The sequence below is a fragment of the Oncorhynchus tshawytscha genome, linkage group LG16 (assembly GCF_018296145.1).
Source record: "Oncorhynchus tshawytscha isolate Ot180627B linkage group LG16, Otsh_v2.0, whole genome shotgun sequence".
NCBI lineage: Eukaryota > Metazoa > Chordata > Actinopteri > Salmoniformes > Salmonidae > Oncorhynchus > Oncorhynchus tshawytscha.
This window is the reverse complement of record NC_056444.1, coordinates 11,967,280-11,989,508: the sequence shown is the minus strand read 5'-3', so window position 1 is coordinate 11,989,508 and position 22,229 is coordinate 11,967,280. Positions and strand designations below refer to the sequence as shown.

Genomic DNA, 22,229 nt, shown 5'->3' with positions numbered 1-22,229 from the left:
CCCGCTGTCATCCAGAAGGCGAGGTCAGTACAGGTGCATCAAAGCTGGGACCGAGAGACTGAAAAACAGCTTCTATCTCAAGGCCATCAGACTGTTAAACAGCCACCACTAACATTGAGTGGCTACTGCCAACACACTGTCAATGACACTGTATCATCTACTGTATCTTGCCTATGCTGCTCTGTACCATCACTCATTCATATATCCTTATGTACATATTCTTTATCCCCTTACACTGTGTATAAGACAGTAGTTTTTTTTTGGAATTGTTAGTTAGATTACTTGCTCGTTATTACTGCATTGTCGGAACTAGAAGCACAAGCATTTCGCTAGTCTGAATACACTGCCAGCTGAACTAGTAAAGCAAGGTGTCCGGGCTAAGGCAACTCTATATGGACTGTACTCATGTTAATATGTAGGTCCTGTTCATCCATTAATACCTAATCCAGTGACTACAGTTTAAGATGATCAGTCACAACTATACCGTTTAAAAAAAATTCCTAGATGAGAAAACGGCAGATTTCATTTCACCACATTCACTATCACTTAAATAATCAATCATCAGATCAACTCAATCAGATTACACTGTGCTGAAACAACAACAACATCGCTGTCCACATCCAAAGAACTGTATTTCTACTTTATGCCATGAAGGTACTAGCAGCGTGCAGGTAGGGTCCTGTATCGACGCAGAGTGACAGTGAGAGACAGGTGCTGGATCCTTATCACACAGACCCATGGGCTGACGTTGGGCATTGTGCAACTGATAACCCCGGGATGCCCCCTCTCTGATGGGAAAAAAAAGCAGGACGGATTATTCCCGGCCCTGGGGAATCCTGTGATCAGAGGCGGATCATGGTTTTCCCTAGGGGAGGATTTTGGAAGGAACAGCACCCCATTCCCTGGCTCCTGGCTCCGATTGGAGAGACTGAAATAAACGTCACCAGACGAGAGATTGGTCTCTCTAAAAGTATTATTCATGCATGGTTTATCTTGGTGGCGTACGACCACATGGGTTGTCACTAGTTACCACAGCCACAAAGTCAAAATTAGGGTTAAGGTTAGGTTTTAAAATTGGATTTTAAGAAGATAGAAATTGTAGAAATAGGTGAGGTTTATGCCTTTGTGGCTGTGGTAACTAGTAGTGACCACCTCGTACATGCCAGGATCAGATTACCCATCATCACTGGCGGCTAATCACAAACCACCCTATTCCACCGTTTTTATCCGGGGAAAGAGATAAAAGACGAGGAAGAGGGGATTATCTGCTCCCGGTTATTCCATTGTTGTCGGAAGTTATGAATGCCAATTATCCACGTGCAGTGTCTTGACTGTGGACCTCATTTGCATAGGTTTCCTTGCCAAGGTTGGGGGAATGTTTGGTTGTTGCTTTGTGTTTCTGGGATTTGGAGATTGGTCATGCATTCACAAGCAAGCAGAGTTGGCTACTTAACAGCTTCTGTGTTTGAACCCTAGGGCTTGCCTTCTGGTGAGACGAAGACCTGATGAGAAATACAAATGAGTCTGAGGAAGACGGCAAGAGGAGAGTGTCAAGGCCAAGTAGTGAGAAGAAAGTCAAGCAAGCAAACTTGAGGTTGCCATAGTCGACCAGTCTTTGTACATTAAAGCTGAGGTCCACGAGAGGCGAAACAGCGCCGCTGGCTGCCCCAGGCGCATTTGTTCTTGTTTTTGTTTTGAGGAAATGAGCATCTGTCAAGGGACGCCGGAGAGGACGCTGGAGAGGAGAAGCAAGTACGGGGTGTCAAACATTTAATAGGGAATGGACATAGAACGAGACAGGAACAGCGTCAGCACACGGGTAACACAGACAAATTACAACTAATGCCGCAGCGGGGAACAGAGCAGGGGAACTGACACATATAGGGGAGGTAATAAACAGGTGATTGGGTGAGTCCAGGTGAGTTCAATATTGCTGATGTGCGTGACGAGGGAAGGCAGGTGTGCCTAAATGATGGTGGCAGGAGTGCGTAATGCAGAGCAGCCTGACTCCCTCGAGCGTGAGAGCATCCTGCCCTGCCGGTGAAAGTAGAACATAGGGGAGACTGAGGGCAATTGTAGCACATTGAATTTCTCCAAAGCTACAGTGATGAAACACACAGTACATTCCCATCTTGGTTCTTTCCAATGCATGAAAAGTTATAGTGAAATATCTCACAATTTGCACATTTTATGGGCAAATGTTAGTTTTTTAGGGATGAAAGTGTTTTTTTCCACCAGCTGTATTTTTCTTATACTGGCCTGAGCATTAATGTCCAATAATTCAAACTAGCATCATTTTCATCACTATCTGTTGGTTGAACATTGACAGAAATTAAGTATCTCTATTGTAGTCTCTTGTTATGCACAATAGATGTTGTCATGGCAGCTGGGGGCAATTGTAATGACCCTGAGCCAAGTAGCCAAATCATGAAAACAACTGATTTTACCTTTAAGATTGTATGAATTATACATGGACTATACAAATACTAATTTTAAATAGCCTTGAAGTCCTGTAGAGTGTCACGCCCTGATCGTAGAGAGCTTTATTAGGTCTCTATTTTGGTTTGGTCAGGGTGTGATTTGGGTGGGCATTCTATGTCCCTTTTTCTATGATTTGTATTTCTGTGTGTTTGTCTTGGTGTGGTTCTCAATCAGAGGCAGCTGTCTATCGTTGTCTCTGATTTTTTTTTTTTTTTACCTTTATTTTACTAGGCAAGTCAGTTAAGAACAAATTCTTATTTACAATGACGGCCTATTTGTCTGATTGAGAACCATACTTAGGTAGCCTTTTTCCCCACCTGTATTTGTGGGTAGTTGTCCATGTATAGTTGCCTGTGAGCACTACGTTGGCGGTTCGGTTTGGATGTTTATTGTTTTGTTGGTGACATCTTATAATAAAGAAGTACAGTGCCTTGCGAAAGTATTCGGCCCCCTTGAACTTTGCGACCTCTTGACACATTTCAGGCTTCAAAGATAAAGATATAAAACTGTATTTTTTTGTGAGGAATCAACAACAAGTGGGACACAATCATGAAGTGGAACGACATTTATTTGATATTTCAAACTTTTTTAACAAATCAAAAACTGAAAAATTGGGCGTCCAAAATTATTCAGCCCCTTTACTTTCAGTGCAGCAAACTCTCTCCAGAAGTTCAGTGAGGATCTCTGAATGATCCAATGTTGACCTAAATGACTAATGATGATAAATACAATCCACCTGTGTGTAATCAAGTCTCCGTATAAATGCACCTGCACTGTGATAGTCTCAGAGGTCCGTTAAAAGCGCAGAGAGCATCATGAAGAACAAGGAACACACCAGGCAGGTCCGAGATACTGTTGTGAAGAAGTTTAAAGCCGGATTTGGATACAAAAAGATTTCCCAAGCTTTAAACATCCCAAGGAGCACTGTGCAAGCGATAATATTGAAATGGAAGGAGTATCAGACCACTGCAAATCTACCAAGACCTGGCCGTCCCTCTAAACTTTCAGCTCATACAAGGAGAAGACTGATCAGAGATGCAGCCAAGAGGCCCATGATCACTCTGGATGAACTGCAGAGATCTACAGCTGAGGTGGGAGACTCTGTCCATAGGACAACAATCAGTCGTATATTGCACAAATCTGGCCTTTATGGAAGAGTGGCAAGAAGAAAGCCATTTCTTAAAGACATCCATAAAATGTGTCGTTTAAAGTTTGCCACAAGCCACCTGGGAGACACACCAAACATGTGGAAGAAGGTGCTCTGGTCAGATGAAACCAAAATGTAACTTTTTGGCAACAATGCAAAACGTTATGTTTGGCGTAAAAGCAACACAGCTCATCACCCTGAACACACCATCCCCACTGTCAAACATGGTGGTGGCAGCATCATGGTTTGGGCCTGCTTTTCTTCAGCAGGGACAGGGAAGATGGTTAAAATTAAAAATACAGAACCATTCTGGAAGAAAACCTGATGGAGTCTGCAAAAGACCTGAGACTGGGACGGAGATTTGTCTTCCAACAAGACAATGATCCAAAACATAAAGCAAAATCTATAATGGAATGGTTCAAAAATAAACATATCCAGGTGTTAGAATGGCCAAGTCAAAGTCCAGACCTGAATCCAATCGAGAATCTGTGGAAAGAACTGAAAACTGCTGTTCACAAATGCTCTCCATCCAACCTCACTGAGCTCGAGCTGTTTTGCAAGGAGGAATGGGAAAAAATTCTCGATGTGCAAAACTGATAGAGACATACCCCAAGCGACTTACAGCTGTAATCACAGCAAAAGGTGGCGCTACAAAGTATTAACTTAAGGGGGCTGAATAATTTTGCACGCCCAATTTTTCAGTTTTTGATTTGTTAAAAAAGTTTGAAATATCCAATAAATGTCGTTCCACTTCATGATTGTGTCCCACTTGTTGTTGATTCTTCACAAAAAAATATAGTTTTATATCTTCATGTTTGAAGCCTGAAATGTGGCAAAAGTTCGCAAAGTTCAAGGGGGCCGAATACTTTCGCAAGGCACTGTATGTACGCTCACCACGCTGCCCTTTGGTCCGCTTTTTCCACCTTAGACAATCGTGACAGAGAGTGCCTAAGAAGTTGTAAATAGATATAATCTGGACACCATCAGACTATTGAGATGTTTGAGAGGAACAGAATGGCCATGCTAAAACATGGGTGTTACTGTAATAATCAGTTACGCATAGCTACGTAGAAATACTAATATTTTGTGCAAAATCATTGCATACGTCTATGATAATTCATGAACATGAATAATTTTTAAGTTAAGTGAATGTATTTGGTTTATTTTTTAGATGTTGAGGCAAATGTAATGTCTGGACTTTGGATTAAAATCAATATTGTGAACCGACCGTCTTATGTACAGACATATAAATGGAATGAATGATTATGAGACAGATGTCAATTTCTTACATTTAAAAAAATGTCTGTCTTAGTTCAAGTGGTTTCTGAGCAATAGAGTAAAATACAAAAACTGTTACAGTAGCCCCCGGTATCCTACCAGGTGTTATGGTAATTGAGGGTAATTATGTCTCGCCATCTTCCATTTGACTTTTTTCTCCAGTCAGCGTCTTTTGGCCTTATGCCAAAAGCCTGTAGTAAGTTGTCGGGTCACACTCTGAGTAGACACAAACATAAACTGAAAACAGGACTGTATTACCTAAACAGTATTGAGTATTGATCAAACCATTGAAGTGATCAATAAATAGTACAGCCTGTTTTATTGCCTTTTACAGAATGAAGAACAGTATTTTTGGTGCTGATCCTAGTGGGTGTACAGTTGTGCCAATGGGTCTTAGTTCCTGTAATGGCTCAGAGTCTCCGGGTAAACGTATATTTTCAATTTTCCACAGCCTCCTATGACTTCAATTATATATTCCGTATTCAACAGGGGACTATTTAATATCTGAAATGTAATTTGTTCATCTATCTCTGCAGCCGGAACAAGTGGCAAATATAATGCTTAAACTCACCCACAAAAAATAATGTGGACATAGAGTGGAACAATATGATGAATAGGTAGGAGGATATCAACCCCACAGGCTATTACACAACATAAAGATACCATTTGTAATGTTCCCTGAGAGGTGGTGGGGGAAGGTGACGTATGACCACAGTATACGGTTAATGCAGTTACAAAGTACCCAAATCAGGTTTGGGCTGCTGAAACAGCATCTGAGGATAAAAACAATTGTGCTTCTGACAACAGGCGCTCGCCATGATGAAGTACTGCTGTGCAGCCTAACTAGGCCCCACCTGGGGAGAGACACACATTACAAACACAGCAGAGCATGGAGCCTCACCAGAGAGTGAAGGTAGATAGATGTACTGTGTTTTACCACTATTCATTATATTTATCTGTCTACCTGTTTATCTGTCTGCCTGCCTATCTGTCTATCTTTTTATCTGTCTGTCTGCCTGCCTATCTGTCTATCTGTTTATCTGTCTGCCTATCTGTTTATCTGTCTACCTGCCTATCTGTCTATCTGTTTTATCTGTCTGTCTGCCTGCCTACCTATCTGCCTATCTGTTTATCTGTCTGCCTGCCTATCTGTCAATCTGTTTATCTGTCTGCCTGCCTATCTGTCTATATGTTTATCTGCCTGCCTATCTGTTTATCTGTCTGTCTTGCCGCCTATCTGTCTATCTGTTTATCTGTCTGCCTTTCTGTTTATCTGTCTGCCTGCCTATCTGTCTATCTGTTTATCTGTCTGTCTATCTGTTTATCTGTCTGCCTGCCTATCTGTCTATATGTTTATCTGTCTGCCTATCTGTTTATCTGTCTGCCTGCCTATCTGTTTATCTGTCTGTCTTGCCGCCTATCTGTCTATCTGTTTATCTGTCTGCCTTTCTGTTTATCTGTCTGCCTGCCTATCTGTCTATCTGTTTATCTGTCTGCCTGCCTATCTGTCTATCTGTTTATCTGTCTGTCTATCTGTTTATCTGTCTGCCTATCTGTTTATCTGTCTGCCTGCCTATCTGTTTATATGTCTGTCTTGCCGCCTATCTGTCTATCTGTTTATCTGTCTGACTATCTGTCCATCTGTCTGCCTATCTGTCTGCCTGCCTATCTGTTTATCTGTCTGCCTATCTGTTTATCTGTCTGCCTATCTGTCTGCCCATCTGTTTATCTATCTATCTTCTTGCCTATCTATCTGTTTATCTGGCTGCCTGCCAATCTGTCTGTCTGCCTGCCAATCTCTCTGTTTATCTGTCTATCTGTTCATCTGTCTGCCTGCCTGCCTATCTGTCTGTCTGTCTGCCAATTTCTCTCTCTCTCTCTCTCTCTCTCTCTCTCTCTCTCTCAATTCAAGGGGAAATATATGTTCACATTGCCAAAGCAAGTGAAGTAGATAATAAACAAAAGTGAAATAAACAATAAAAAGTAACAGTAAACATTACACTCACAGAAGTTCCAAAAGAATAAAGACATTACAAATATAATATTATGTCTATATACAGTGTTGTAACAATGTGTAAATGGTTAAAGTACACATGGGAAAATAAATACACATAAATATGGGTTGTATTTACAATTATGTTTGTTCTTCACTGGTTGCCCTTTTCTTGTGGCAACAGGACACAAATATTGCTGCTGTGATGGCACACTGTGGTATTTCACCCAGTAGATATGGGAGTTTATCAATTTCGGGTTTGTTTTCGAGTTCTTTGTGGATCTGTGTAATCTGAGGGAAATATGTGTCTCTAATATGGTTATACATTGGCAGGAGGTTAGGAAGTGCAGCTCAGTTTCCAACTCATTTTGTGGGCAGTGTGCACATATCCTGACTTCTCTTGAGAGCCAGGTCTGCCTACAGTGGCTTTTCTCAATAGCAAGGCTATGCTCACTGAGTCTGTACATAGTCAAAGCTTTCCTTAAGTTTGGGTCAATCACATTGCTGATTCAAGTATTTTTTTTGCCAGATCCTAATTGGTATGTCAAACTTTATATTCCTTTTGATGACATAGAATTCCTCTCTCTCTCTCTCTGCCTGCCTGCTTGCCTATCTACAGTTGAAGTCGGAAGTTTACACACACCTTAGCCAAATACATTTAAACTCAGTTTTTCACAATTCCTGACATTTAATTCTAGTAAAAACTCCCTGTCTTAGGTCAGTTAGGACCACCACTTCATTTTAAGAATGTGAAATGTAAGAATAATAGTAGAGAGAATGATTTATTTCAGCTTTTATTTCTTTCATCACATTCCCAGTGGGTCAGAAGTTTACACACACTCAATAAGTATTTGATAGCATTGCCTTTCAATCAAATTAAATGTTTATTATTTTGCCACAACTTTGGAAGTATGCTTGGGGTCATTGAACATTTGGAAGACCCATTTGCGACCAAGCTTTAACTTCCTGACTGATGTCTTGAGATGTTGCTTCAATATATCCACATAATTTTCCTACCTCATGATGCTATCTATTTTGTGAAGTGCACTAGTCCCTCCTGCAGCAAAGCACAACCACAACATGATCAAATCACGTTCACCGAATACAGCTGTAGACCTTACAGTGAAACGCTTACTTACAGGCTCTAACCAATAGTGCAAAAAAGGTATTAGGTGAACAATAGGTAAGTAAAGAAATAAAACAACAGTAAAAAGACAGGCTATATACAGTAGCGAGGCTATAAAAGTAGCGAGGCTACATACAGACACCGGTTAGTCAGGCTGATTGAGGTAGTATGTACATTTAGATATGGTTAAAGTGATGATGAACAGAGAGTAGCAGTAGCGTAAAAGAGTGGCTGGCGGGTGGTGGGTGGCGGGACACAGTGCAGATAGCCCGGTTAGTCAATGTGCGGGAGCACTGGTTGGTCGGCCCAATTGAGGAAGTATGTACATGAATGTATAATTAAAGTGACTATGCATACAGTGAGTCAGCCACCAATTGTGCAAGTTCACCCACTTAAAAAGATGAGAGAGGCCTGTAATTTTCATCATAGTTCAACTATGACAGACAAAATATGAAAAAAAATCCAGAAAATCACATTGTAGGATTTTTTATGAATTTATTTGCAAATTATGGTGGAAAATAAGTATTTGGTCACCTAAAAACAAGCAAGATTTCTGGCTCTCACAGACCTGTAACTTCTTCTTTTAGAGGCTCCTCTGTCCTCCACTCGTTACCTGTATTAATGGTACCTGTTTGAACTTGTTATCAGTATAAAAGACACCTGTCCACAACCTCAAACAGTCACACCCCAAACTCCACTATGGCCAAGACCAAAGAGCTGTCAAAGGACAATTAATGACTCCAACCTAAGTGTATGTAAACTTCAAACTATATCTGTCTGTCTGCCTGCCTATATGTTTATCTGTCTGCCTGCCTATCTATCTATCTATCTATCTATCTATCTATCTATCTATCTATCTATCTATCTATCTATCTATCTGTCTGCCTATCTATCTATCTATATTTGTGTCTGTCTATCTATCTATCTATCTATCTATCTATCTATCTATCTATCTATCTGTTTATCTGTCTGCTGTCTGCCTATCTATCTATCTATCTATCTATCTATATTTGTGTCTGTCTGCCTATCTATCTATCTATATTTGTGTCTGTCTGCCTATCTATCTATCTATCTATCTATATTTGTGTCTGTCTGCCTATCTATCTATCTATATTTGTGTCTGTCTGCTATCTATCTATCTATCTATCTATCTATCTATCTATCTATCTATCTATCTATCTATCTATCTATCTATCTATCTATCTATCTATCTATCTATCTATCTATCTATCTATCTATCTATCTATCTATCTATCTATCTATCTATCTATCTATCTATCTATCTATCTATCTATCTATCTATCTATCTATCTATCTTTGTGTCTGTCTGCCTATCTATCTATCTATCTATCTATCTATCTATCTATCTATCTATCTATCTATCTATCTATCTATCTATCTATCTATCTATCTATCTATCTATCTATCTATCTATCTATCTATCTATCTATCTATCTATCTATCTATCTATCTATCTATCTATCTATCTGTCTGACTGCTTATCTGTCTGCCTGCCTATCTATATTTTTATCTGTCTGCCTGCCTATCTGTTTCTCTGTCTGTCTTCCTATCTGTCTGCCTCTCTCTCTCTCTCTCTGTCTGCCTGCCTATCTGTCTACCAGCCTGCTTACCTATCCGTTTATCTGTCTGTCTGCCTGCGTATCTATCTATCTATCTATCTATCTATCTATCTATCTATCTATCTATCTATCTATCTATCTATCTATCTATCTATCTATCTATCTATCTATCTATCTATCTATCTATCTATCTATCTATCTATCTATCTATCTATCTATCTATCTATCTAGGCAGCAGGTAGCCTAGCGATTAAGAGCATTAGGCCAGTAACTGAAAGGTTGATGGTTCATATTCCAGAGCCGACTAAGTGAAACATCTGTTGATGTGCCCTTGAGCAAGCATTTAAGGGATAGAATTTGTATGTCGCTGTGTGCGGTTTGAAGGAAGTTGCATGCTAGGAGATACCCATAGACTTCCATTAATTGTGCTAACGCTAGTTAGCATTGGCTCGCTCATGTTGGACACAGAGACATAAAATGTTATCCAGGAGTTCATCTGACTCTGGCAGAGTAGATACAAGTAGGTATCCCTTTAACCCCAACTGCTCCTGTTAGTTGCTCTGAATAAGAGCGTCTGCTAAATGACTCAAATGAAAATGTATCTCTCTCTCTCTCTGACTGTCTCTCTGTCTCTCTGCACAAGACTTCCATAATCTCACCCCCCTGCATCCCACTGCTGTCTTGCCTCTGAAGCTAAGCAGGGTTGGTCCTGGTTGGTCCCTGCATGGAAGACCAGATGCTGCCCGAAGTGGTGTTGGAGGGCCAGTCGGAGGCACTTTTCCTCTGGTCCCCCCAAACATAACTCAATGCCCCAGGGCGGTGATTGTGAACATTTCCCTGTGTAGGGTGCCGTCTTTCGGATGGGACGTTGAACTAGTGTCCTGACTCTTTGTGATCACTGAAGATCCCATGGCACTTTTTGTAAGAGTAGTGGTGTTAACCCCATGTCCTGGCTAAATTACTATCATGGACATCTAATCATCCCCAGCTTCCAATTGGTTCATTCATCTCTTATCCCCTGTAACTATTCTCTAGATTGTTGCTGTAAATGAGAATGTGTTCTCAGTCAACTTACCTGGTAAAATAAGGGTTAAAATAAATGACCTGACAGACATTGTTATCTCTCAGATGAGACAGAGCGTTTGCTCCTGGGGTTGTAACAGTCACTTTAGCCACAGAATTGTATGGCTTGAGGTACCTGGGCTCATTCTGCTCACACACTTCCTGCCCTAGTGCCATTCCATTAGCATCGGACTGTCGATTGGTGCCCGTGCCAGGCAGGCAGGACTTCTATCAGAGCAGGGTAATGGTACCAACTGTGAGGATCTGCAAATGGGCTTCAGCTGCTGCTTCTGTGGCTAATGGAAGAGATGGAAGAGTAGCCTCCTAGCCTCAGCCGGACTCATTATGGCTCTCTGATTCTCTCTAATTGCACCCCCCCGACAGAGACAGAGCTAGGGTAGGGACGGATTTGATTAGATTTCACTAAAGAAGATGAGGTAGGGAGAGAGAAAAGAGTCGGATAGACCGTTCTTAAGCTTTTAAAAGTCATGTTGTTCAATGGCTGTCAAGCACTGCTCAATGAATGTCATCATGGAGAGAGGCAACATATCATCCCAAATCACCACAAGATGGCGCAGCAGATCAGAGAAAATAGTTTGATCTTGGTCCGTGTATTTCCTTCAAAACAACTTCCCCCTCAAACCTAGAAATGAGGACTCACCGTTTCCTTAAACCTGTCCAGCAAGAGTCCAAACCGCTAAAGAAAGCAAATGACACCTCAGCCGATGTGTTCCCTGTGTGATCCTTGAGAGGCCTAGCGTCACCTAAGCAGTTGCACCATAGCCTTAGGATCTTGCCCTCTCAGTTACTAATCTCTGAAGAGCTGACTCTGGCCATTCCTGGTACAGGAGATTCATTCAGGGAACATAATCAGGACATAGAAAGAGACAAGGCCGCATGGAAAGTACATCAACAAGTTGCTCTGGAAACTGAAGACAAAGTCAGTAGGTAATAATAGTAAGCTGTATCAGTTCTAGGCTACAGTGTTGAGTTCTGTATGTCTCAGTGTTGAGTTCTGTATGTCTCAGTGCTGAGTACTATGTCTCAGTGTTGAGTTCTGTATGTCCCAGTGTTGAGTACTGTATGTCTCAGTGTTGAGTACTGTATGTCTCAGTTTTGATTTCTGTATGTCTCAGTGTTGAGTTCTGTATGTCTCAGTGTTGAGTACTGTATGCCACAGTGTTGAGTACTGTATGTATCAGTGTTGAGTACTGTATGTATCAGTGTTGAGTACTGTATGTCTCAGTGTTGAGTACTGTATGCCACAGTGTTGAGTACTGTATGTATCCAGTACTGTAGGCCATAGTGTTGAGCACTGTATGTCTCAGTGCTGAGTACTGTATGTCTCAGTGTTGAGTACTGTATGTCTCAGTGTTGTGTACTATATGTCTTAGTGTTGAGTACTATATGTCTCAGTGTTGATGTCTTAGTGTTGAGTACTATATGTCTTAGTGTTGAGTACTGTAGGCCACAGTGTTGACTACTATATGTAGCATTGAGTACTGTATGTCTTAGTGTTGAGTACTGTAGGCCACAGTGTTGACTACAGTGCATTGAGTACTGTATGTATCAGTGTTGAGTACTGTATGTCTTACTGTTGAGTACTGTAGGCCACAGTGTTGTACTATATGTACTGTACTGTATGTATCAGTGTTGAGTACTGTATGTCTCAGTGCTGAGTACTGTATGTCTCAGTGTTGAGTATTGTATGTCTGTGTTGAGTACTGTATGTCTCAGTGTTGAGTTCTGTATGTCTCAGTGTTGAGTACTGTATGCCACAGTGTTGAGTACTGTATGTATCAGTGTTGAGTACTGTATGTATCAGTGTTGAGTACTGTATGTCTCAGTGTTGAGTACTGTATGCCACAGTGTTGAGTACTGTATGTATCGGTGTTGAGTACTGTAGGCCATAGTGTTGAGCACTGTATGTCTCAGTGCTGAGTACTGTATGTCTCAGTGTTGAGTACTGTATGTCTCAGTGTTGTGTACTATATGTCTTAGTGTTGAGTACTATATGTCTCAGTGTTGAGTACTATATGTCTTAGTGTTGAGTACTATATGTCTTAGTGTTGAGTACTGTAGGCCACAGTGTTGACTACTATATGCTTAGCATTGAGTACTGTATGTCTTAGTGTTGAGTACTGTAGGCCACAGTGTTGACTACTATATGCTTAGCATTGAGTACTGTATGTATCAGTGTTGAGTACTGTATGTCTTAGTGTTGAGTACTGTAGGCCACAGTGTTGAGTACTATATGCTTAGCATTGAGTACTGTATGTATCAGTGTTGAGTACTGTATGTCTTAGTGTTGAGTACTGTAGGCCACAGTGTTGAGTACTATATGCTTAGCATTGAGTACTGTATGTATCAGTGTTGAGTACTGTATGTCTCAGTGCTGAGTACTGTATGTCTCAGTGTTGAGTATTGTATGTCTGTGTTGAGTACTGTATGTCTCAGTGTTGAGTACTGTATGTCTCAGTGCTGAGTACTGTATGCCTCAGTGTTGAGTACTGTATGTATCAGTGTTGAGTATTGTATGTCTGTGTTGAGTACTGTATGTCTCAGTGTTGAGTACTGTATGTATCAGTGTTGAGTACTGTATGTCTCAGTGTTGAGTACTGTATGTCTCAGTGTTGAGTACTGTATGTCTCAGTGTTGAGTACTGTATGTCTCAGAAATATTTCTGGTTACTTTTTAATGAAATTAAAACACTTGACTTTTCACCTAAACTATAAGTGTTCATTGTAATTTCATGAGGCATTTGTCTGTTGTGTTTGAAAGGAGATGTTTTTATTTTAAGCCCGCCACCTCTTCAGAGGACAAAGTGTATATATATATATATATATATATATATATAAAACCATTATAGCCCTGCTATTTCACATTCTTCCCTTTAATTCAGAGACTAAATAAGACCTGGGACACCAGCAGGTGAGTGGACTATAGCAACCAGGGTTAAGAAAACGAGGGCGGTATTCATTACACCAATTCGGTTGCAAAACGTTTCTTAAGCGGAAGCGGATTATTTAAGATACTCTGAAGAGGTAGCGATTCAAACGTTTTCGGAAGATGGGCAGGGACTCTGCTGTCCTAGCTTCAAGGGGAAGCTGGTTCCACCATTGGGGTCACAGGACAGAGAAGCGCTTTGACTGGTCTGTGCGGGAGCTGCCCTCCCATAGGAGTGGGAGAGCCAAGAGACCAGAGGTGTCAGAATGAAGTGCTTGGGTTGGGGTGTAGGGTTTAAACATAACCTGAAGATAGAGAGGGGCAGTTCCTCTTGCTTCTCCGTAGACAAGTACCGTGGCCTTGAAGTGGATGTGAGCTTCGACTGGAAGCCAGTGGAGTGTGCCGAGGAGTAGGGTGACATGGGAGAACTTGGGAAGGTTGAACACCAGGCGGACAGTGGCATTCTCCATACGTTGTTTGATGGCACAAGAGGAGAGCCCATCTAACAGCAAGTTGCAGCAGTCCAGATGTAACCCATGTCAAATAGCTAGCTAGTTAGCGGTGGTGCGCGCTAATAGCGTTTCAATCGGGTGACGTCACTCGCTCTGAGACCTTGAAGTAGTTGTTACCCTTGCTCTGCCAGTTGTTGATGTGTGCCGAGGGTCCCTGGTTCGAGCCCAGGTAGGGGCGAGGAGAGGGTCGGAAGCTATACTGTTACACAGACAGGAGATGACAGGTGATTAGATTACCACTAGAGGACATGAGTTACAATAACATGATTTTAGTTAGACAAACTCTAAGAGAAAACAACAACAAAAATGATTGTATTGGTATCAATAGATACTGTAGATAACAATACTTCCAAGTAACAGGGGTTATTCTCAGTAACCCATTGGTTCTGAACTGCATTCTACAATGCTATTCTAATATCAGCATAATAATGTGTCTTCAGAGCATGCCTCTATCCATCTCATCTGTGTGACAGATAAGGCCTATCCAGACTCTCGCTGACCTTCTGCTGTTTATAAACTGAATGTTCCAGTCGCTTGTAGATGACCACGACCTGAAGTCCTAACATAGATGTCTCTTCTGGTTGGAGCAATGATATAGTACACCTGCTTCCATCCCTTATCCCTTTAACAATAGAACCAATAGTTATGTCTGTCTGTCCTGTCTATCTGTCTATCTGTCCTGTCTCTGTCTTGTTTGTCCTGTCTATCTGTCTATCTGTCTGTCCTGTCTCTGTCTTGTTTGTCCTGTCTATCTGTCTGTCCTGTCCTGTCTGCTCTGTCTTGTTTGTCCTGTCTATCTGTCTGTCCTGTCCTGTCTGCTCTGTCCTGTCTGCTCTGTCCTGTCTGTCCTGTCTCTGTCATGTCTGTCCTGTCTGTCTGTCTATCTGTCTGTCCTGTCTCTGTCATGTTTGTCCTGTCTATCTGTCTGTCCTGTCTGTCCTGTCCTGTCTTGTCTGCTCTGTCCTGTCTGTCCTGTCTGTCATGTCTGTCCTGTCTGTCCTGTCTGTCCTGTCTGTCCTGTCTATCTGTCTGTCCTGTCTCTGTCCTGTCCTGTCCTGTCCTGTCTGTTCTGTCTGTCTGTCCTGTCTCTGTCATGTCTGTCCTGTCTGTTCTGTCTGTTCTGTCCTGTCTGTTCTGTCCTGTCTGTCCTGTTCTGTCCTGTCTGTTCTGTCCTGTCTGTTCTGTCCTGTCTGTTCTGTCCTGTCTGTTCTGTCCTGTCTGTTCTGTCCTGTCTGTCCTGTCCTGTCCTGTCTGTTCTGTCTGTTCTGTCCTGTCTGTTCTGTCCTGTCTGTTCTGTCTGTTCTGTCCTGTCTGTTCTGTCTGTTCTGTTCTGTCCTGTCTGTTCTGTCCTGTCTGTTCTGTCCTGTCTGTCCTGTCCTGTCTGTTCTGTCCTGTCTGTTCTGTCCTGTCTGTCCTGTCTGTCCTGTCTGTTCTGTCTTGTCTGTTCTGTCCTGTTCTGTCCTGTCTGTCCTGTCCTGTCTTGTCTGCTCTGTCCTGTCTGTCCTGTCTGTCCTGTCCTGTCTTGTCCTGTCCTGTCTGTTCTGTCCTGTCTGTCCTGTCTGTCCTGTCTCTGTCATGTCTGTCCTGTCTGTCCTGTCTGTTCTGTCCTGTCTGTCCTGTCCTGTCCTGTCTGTTCTGTCCTGTCTGTCCTGTCTGTCCTGTCCTGTCCTGTCCTGTCTGTTCTGTCCTGTCTGTCCTGTCTCTGTCATGTCTGTCCTGTCTGTCCTGTCTCCTGTCCTGTCTCTCTGTCCTGTCTGTCCTGTCTCTGTCATGTCTGTCCTGTCTGTCCTGTCCTGTCCTGTCTGTTCTGTCCTGTCCTGTTCTGTCCTGTCCTGTCTGTTCTGTCCTGTCTGTCCTGTCCTGTCCTGTCTGTCCTGTTCTGTCCTGTCTGTCCTGTCCTGTCCTGTCTGTCCTGTCTCTGTCATGTCTGTCCTGTCCTGTCCTGTCTGTCCTGTCCTGTCTGTCCTGTCTGTCCTGTCTGTCCTGTCTGTCCTGTCTGTCCTGTCTGTCCTGTCCTGTCTGTCTGTCATGTCTGTCCTGTCTGTCTGTCCTGTCTGTTCTGTCCTGTCCTGTCCTGTCCTGTCCTGTCTGTTCTGTCCTGTCTGTCCTGTCTGTTCTGTCCTGTCTGTTCTGTCCTGTCTGTTCTGTCCTGTCTGTCTGTTCTGTCCTGTCTGTCCTGTCCTGTCCTGTCCTGTCTGTCTGTTCTGTCCTGTCTGTCCTGTCCTGTCTGTCCTGTCTGTCCTGTCTGTCTTGTCTGTCCTGTCTGTCCTGTCCCGTCCTGTCCTGTCTCTGTCATGTCTGTCCTATCTGTCCTGTCCTGTCCTGTCCTGTCCCGTCCTGTCTGTCCTGTCCTGTCTGTGTCAATAGGGGTTATGTTGATTGCTCCTCATATTTATATATACACCTGCTACCATGACCTTTCCTCAGTCTGGCCTAATAAGTTCCTCCCTGACAGAAGCTGCTGTAGATACAGATACAGACTAAACAGTCTGGTTAAAACATGCATCCCTAAAACGGTCCATCTGGTTCCCCTAGTATCTCCACCAAGGAGGAGCCTGGTTATACTAAACAACCTGGTGAAATCCGTAGACTGAAATCACTGGATGCCTTAACTCTATAAGGGAGTTTCACGTTACAATGTATTCTTTTATTTAACCTGTGTTTAACTGTAACCATACAGTATATTGGTGTTGGCTGCTCCTGTGTTGTTCAATAAAAGGCCAACCCATTATATGATGCCCTGGTTTACAGGAATAGTTACAGGATTAGGTGTTGTCGTAGGGGTATGTTCATGCTTTGCAGGCTTATTAGTCACTCATTGTCTATGCACAGAAGTAAAATAGGACATTATTACATGTGATAATCTATGCCTTAGGAGGTTGGTGGTCCCTTAATTGGGGAGAATGGGGTCGTAGTAATGACTGGAATTAGTGGAATGGAATCAAATACATCAAACACATGGTCTCCATGTGTTTGATGCCATTCCATTGGCTCCGTTCCGGACATTATTATGAGCCGTTCCGCCCTCAGCAGCCTCACTTGATCTGTACAATGAATAATCATGCCTATTATGTCTCTGTCCTCTGGTATCGCCATGTACAATGGCAAGGCCTTTCTTCTTGGGAAGGGACTTTCTGGAAAAAGTCACTAAAGTCATTGATTCTACAAAAAGGGTGAGGAATTTGCCTCGTTAAAACATTATAGAGATCCTTCCCAAAAAATAATTGAATACAAGTCTGACAGGTATGCATTCATGGGAAGAGCGGTCTGTAATTATAGAATCTGAATGTGGCTAAGACTTGAATAGTTGATTTAGTAGTCTATTGCTGCAGTACTGTTGCCCTTAACATTCCCACCCATTTTCATTATATCCACAAGAGGGCAGTATACACACACTCCTGACCAGATAATGACACTCAATTTAGCTGACAGGAGTCACTTATAAATTCTCCACATGGCTGTTTCTTGTTATTGTTGGTAGCAGGCCATGCTGAATGACAACAACTCAAGGACTTCTGCCCCATTGAAGAGTACAGATCGGTTTTGTGATGTTGTCAGCTAAGCCATCTATAGTAATTGAAAAGTTTAAAGTAGTAGTTGAATATTGGTTAAAAATACACTTTTTTTGGAAAGATGTAAATGGATCAAATGTTCCTTTTGTTTTCGCTGTGATATCCACATGTATAAATAACTTCGTTTTGTTTTGCTTTGTTGAAATTAGTCTGGAAGACAAGTTTCCAAAGTTTCATACATTCATAGGCATGTATTAAATGTTTAAGTACAGTTGGTTGTGATTATTGAATGCCCTGCATAACTTTGATGGAAAAAGGCACCTACGCTTTCCATTCCAGTATCACAATCATGGTTCAATATTTACATGGACTTTAGTGTATTATCAGCAGAATAACAGTATCTGGTGTACTGTAGGCTACTGCTATGTAAATCGCGCAGCGTATACCTCTGCTTGTATAGAGGTTAAACGGCTACTTTTTTACAAGTTGTACAATTTGGTGTAATAATCCAATTACAACGACTGCTTGCTAAGTTGTGAAGCATAGTTGAATATCCAAACTGCATGATATATTTTATGTAGGATGTTGACGTAATTAAATCATCAAATAGACTATAGGCTGCTAGGTAGACTACATAAAAAAAGTGGCCTTCATTTAATTTTTTTTTTTTTAAACCGTTTCAAATTTGGTGCAAAGTTTTTGTTATTCTAAACCTTTCTAAAATAAAAGTATCATTAAACACAAAACAGTGTACGTTTGTAAAGGTCAAAACCATTTTAATTTGTAAAGAGTAGTTGAGAGTAAAAGGCAGCAATGATAAAATCTCGACAAATTTGGTCAACCCCCCCCTACTCATCACCAAATGGTGCGGTCCAGCCAGGGACTTTGTAGTGGGACGAAGGAAAAACGTTGAGACAAAAGTTAGCTGAATGAGTGAAGGGAGAGAGAAGAGTGGAAGAGGGGTACACGCTGAACAGATGACAGAGAGAGACCATAGGCGAAACGAATGTGCATGACAACTTTAGGCTATAAATTCCTGTAAAACATTAGAAAATATATCCCTAAATTAATATTGGAGACATTTATTAGATGCCGAAGTCCACATGTGTTGTGAAAGATGAGGCTCTTATGCTGTGCAATTGTGCTGCTATCTGCATCCTCCGCGGAGTGCCAGCAAAGAGGTGAGCTGGAAATAATCTCTTTCCTATTGACTGCATTTTCACTCATTCAGCACGAGGTCTCAATGCGTCCGAGGCAATGCATTTATTTATTTATTTATTCTTAAAGCAATGTATGGGATATGCACTTTAATTTATGTAAAGCATAAGTGGAAGATTAGGGAATAGTAGATGTATCTTTGTTGATAGAACGCATCTTGAGTAATTACTATTTTACTGTTCTTTACATTTGCCAGTTTAAAACAGAAATAGCCTAATATGTATTGCATAAATTGAGTGAAAAGTAATAGGTGTGTTGGTGTTGAAATTGCAGACAATAATTCAGCCATTAATTTACAATTACAAACAGGAGGATTCTAAGTTATTACAAACGATGCTATCCAGTTTTAATACAACCAGTTGCATCACCAGGAAACTAATATCACTGGCCAATCTACATGATAGTTACTTTGTTAAACCGTTATTAGTTCTCACCTTGAGAGAAATTCCGGGCCATTGTCATTGAAATGATTTACAATTGCTGACGCCTCTTTCTCCAAAGCACAGTCACGCTAACATGCTAGGGTCGCCTCAAGGCCCAATTTAATTCCTCTAATTGTAACAACAATCATCAGTAGAAAATGTTTGAGGTGTAGATTTTAGGCTTCAAATAGACCAACTTTCATTACATGTCTCCTCTCCTTTTTTAAAATATCTTTTTTTACATTACATTGGAATCAAGATCAGATGTTGATGTGCTGTGTAACTTGTCCCCCCATTCAATTCAATACATTTAAGGAACACTTTTAATTTAATTGATATGCTTGAATACTGAATACTGGCTTGCTTGTAAGAGGCTTCTTCTCAAACGTAATTGGAGAAGCTTCTACCTATACTTGTTGGCATAACCATGTTGGGGATCTTCATATGCCACAATTACATATATTAAATTATTGGGCTGTCAAATGATACATTTTTTAAAATCAAGTTAATTGCATGTTTATCTGTAGTTAATTACTGTACGAATAATTGTTCAAATTTGACCCTAATTAAATGCCCACACCAGTTTTTCAAACTAAAAGACGATGGCCAGAGCTTACCCGTGGTGTTGCACAACAATGTAAGTCAATCAGTCATTGTTTTAGTCAAAGTATGATATACTTGGGCTTGAAGTGACAAACCCGAACTGCCCGCTTCGTGCAAATTCGTACCGATGCCTTGTCTTTTCCTATGAAATTAGGTGTAAATTATTTTTATCCTACGTTTCGTTTTAGGGCTGGGTTTTATTTGAATGGTACCACCCACCATCATGGCATTGATTATTAATCAGAAACACCTGTAAAGTTCACCAGTCACTGAGCAACAGATCATCTTTGGCTATAGCAAAGATGATGGATGGGTACAGTGCATTCGGGAAGTATTCAGACCCCTTTACTTTTTTCACATTTTGTTACATTATAGCCTTATTCTAAAATGGAGTAAATAGTTGTTTCCCCCTTATCAATCTACACACAATACCCCATAATGACAAAGCAAAAACAGGTTTTTAGATATTTTTGCAAATGTACAATAAAAAAACAACTGAAATTTCACATTTACATAAGTATTCAAACCCTTTACTCAATACTTGGTTGAAGCACCTTTGGCAATGATTACAGCCTAGAGTCTTGGTGTGACTCTACAAGCTTGGCACACCGGTATTTGGGGAGTTTCTTACATTCTTCTCTGCAGATCCTCTCAACCTCTGTCAGGTTGGATGGGGAGCGTCCCTGCACAGCTATTTTCAGGTCTCTCCAGAGATGTTCGATCGGGTTCAAGTCCGGGCTCTGAGTGGGCCACTCAAGGACATTCAGAGACTTGTCCCAAAGCCACTCCTGCATTGTCTTGGCTATGTGCTTAGGGTCATTGTCCTGTTGGAAGGTGAACCTTCACTCCAATCTGAGGTCCTGAGAGCCCTGGAGCAGGTTTTCATTAAGTATCTCTCTGTACTTCATCTTTCCCTTGATCCTGACTAGTCTCCCAGTCCCAGCCACTGAAAAACATCCCCACAGCATGACGCTGCCACCATCATGCTTCACCGTAGGGATGGTGCCAGCTTTCCTCCAGACGTGACACTTGGCATTCAGGCCAAAGAGTTCAATCTTGGATTCATCAGTCAAGAGAATCTTGTTTCTCGTAGTCTGAGAGTCCTTCAGGTGCCTTTTGGCAAACTCCAAGCGGGCTGTTATGTGCCTTTTACTGAGGAGTTGCTTCCATCTGGCCACTCTACCAAAAAGGCCTGATTGGTGGAGTGCTGCAGAGATGATTGTCCTTCTGGAAGGTTCTTCCATCTCCACAGAGGAACTCTGGAGCTCTGTCAGAGCGACCATTAGGTTCTTGGTCACCTCCCTGACCAAGTCCCTTCTCCCCGATTGCTTAGTTTGGCTGGGCGGCCAGCTCTAGGAAGAGTCTTCGTGGTCCCAATGTCACGGCCGTCGAAAGAACTAGACCAAAGCGCAGCGTGGTGAGCGTCCATATTCCTTTTATTTAGGATGACGCCGACAAAAACAATAAACAATACAAAACAACCGTGAAGCTTAAGGGCTATGTGCCACAAACAAAGTTAACTTCCCACAAAGAAAGGAGGGAAAAGGGCTACCTAAGTATGGTTCCCAATCAAAGACAACGATAGACAGGTGTCCCTGATTGAGAACCATACTCGGCCAAAACCTAGAAATACAAAACCTAGAATGCCCACCCCACATCACACCCTGACCTAACCAAATAGAGAAATAAAACGGCTCTCTAAGGTCAGGGTGTGACATCCAAACTTCTTCCATTTAAAAATGATGGAGGCCACTGTGTACTTGGGGACCTTCAATGCTGCAGAAATGTTTTGGTACCCTTCCCCAGATCTGTGCCTTGACACAATCCTGCCTCTGAGCTCTACAGACAATTCCTTCGATCTCATGGCTTGGTTTTTGCTCTGACATGCACTGTCAACTTTTGGACCTTATATAGACAGGTGTGTGCCTTTCCAAATCATGTCCAATCAATTGAATTTACCACAGGTGGACTAAATCAAGGATGATTTAAGGATGATCAATGGAAACAGGATGCACCTGAGCTCAATTTTGAGTCTCATAGCAAAGGGTCAAAATACTTATGTAAGTAAGGTATTTCATTTTTTAAATTTTTCATTATTAGCAAAAAATTCTAAAAACCTGTTTTCGGTTTGTCGTTAAGGGGTTTTGCGTGTAGATTGATGAGGAAAAATTATTTAATACATTTTAGAATAAGGCTGTAACATATCAAAATATGAAAAAGTCAAGGGGTCTGAATACTTTCCAATTACACGACAGCTTTTGAGCCATGGAGCAACGAATTGCAGATGAACAGCAGATGAACAGCAGATCAACATTCGGTGCGGTGTGTGTTCCCTAGCACTTTTCCCTC

The 22,229-nt window shown here is 41.7% G+C and overlaps 1 protein-coding gene across 3 annotated transcripts in view; it reads left to right on the top strand.

Moving 5' to 3' along the window:
• Window positions 1-11,539: 11,539 nt before the first annotated feature.
• LOC112216475 (laminin subunit alpha-1-like) overlaps window positions 11,540-22,229 on the top strand; it is an 81,583-nt gene continuing 70,893 nt past the window's right edge. For 2 of the 3 annotated variants that reach the window (XM_042298781.1, XM_042298783.1), the window contains exon 1: window positions 18,563-18,818. In XM_042298781.1, coding sequence (XP_042154715.1) covers window positions 18,755-18,818 — 64 coding nt within the window. In that variant the 5' untranslated portion in view covers window positions 18,563-18,754. Of the gene's footprint in view, window positions 11,616-18,562; window positions 18,819-22,229 lie in introns of those variants that run through there. The other variant, XM_042298782.1, reaches the window with a different exon arrangement.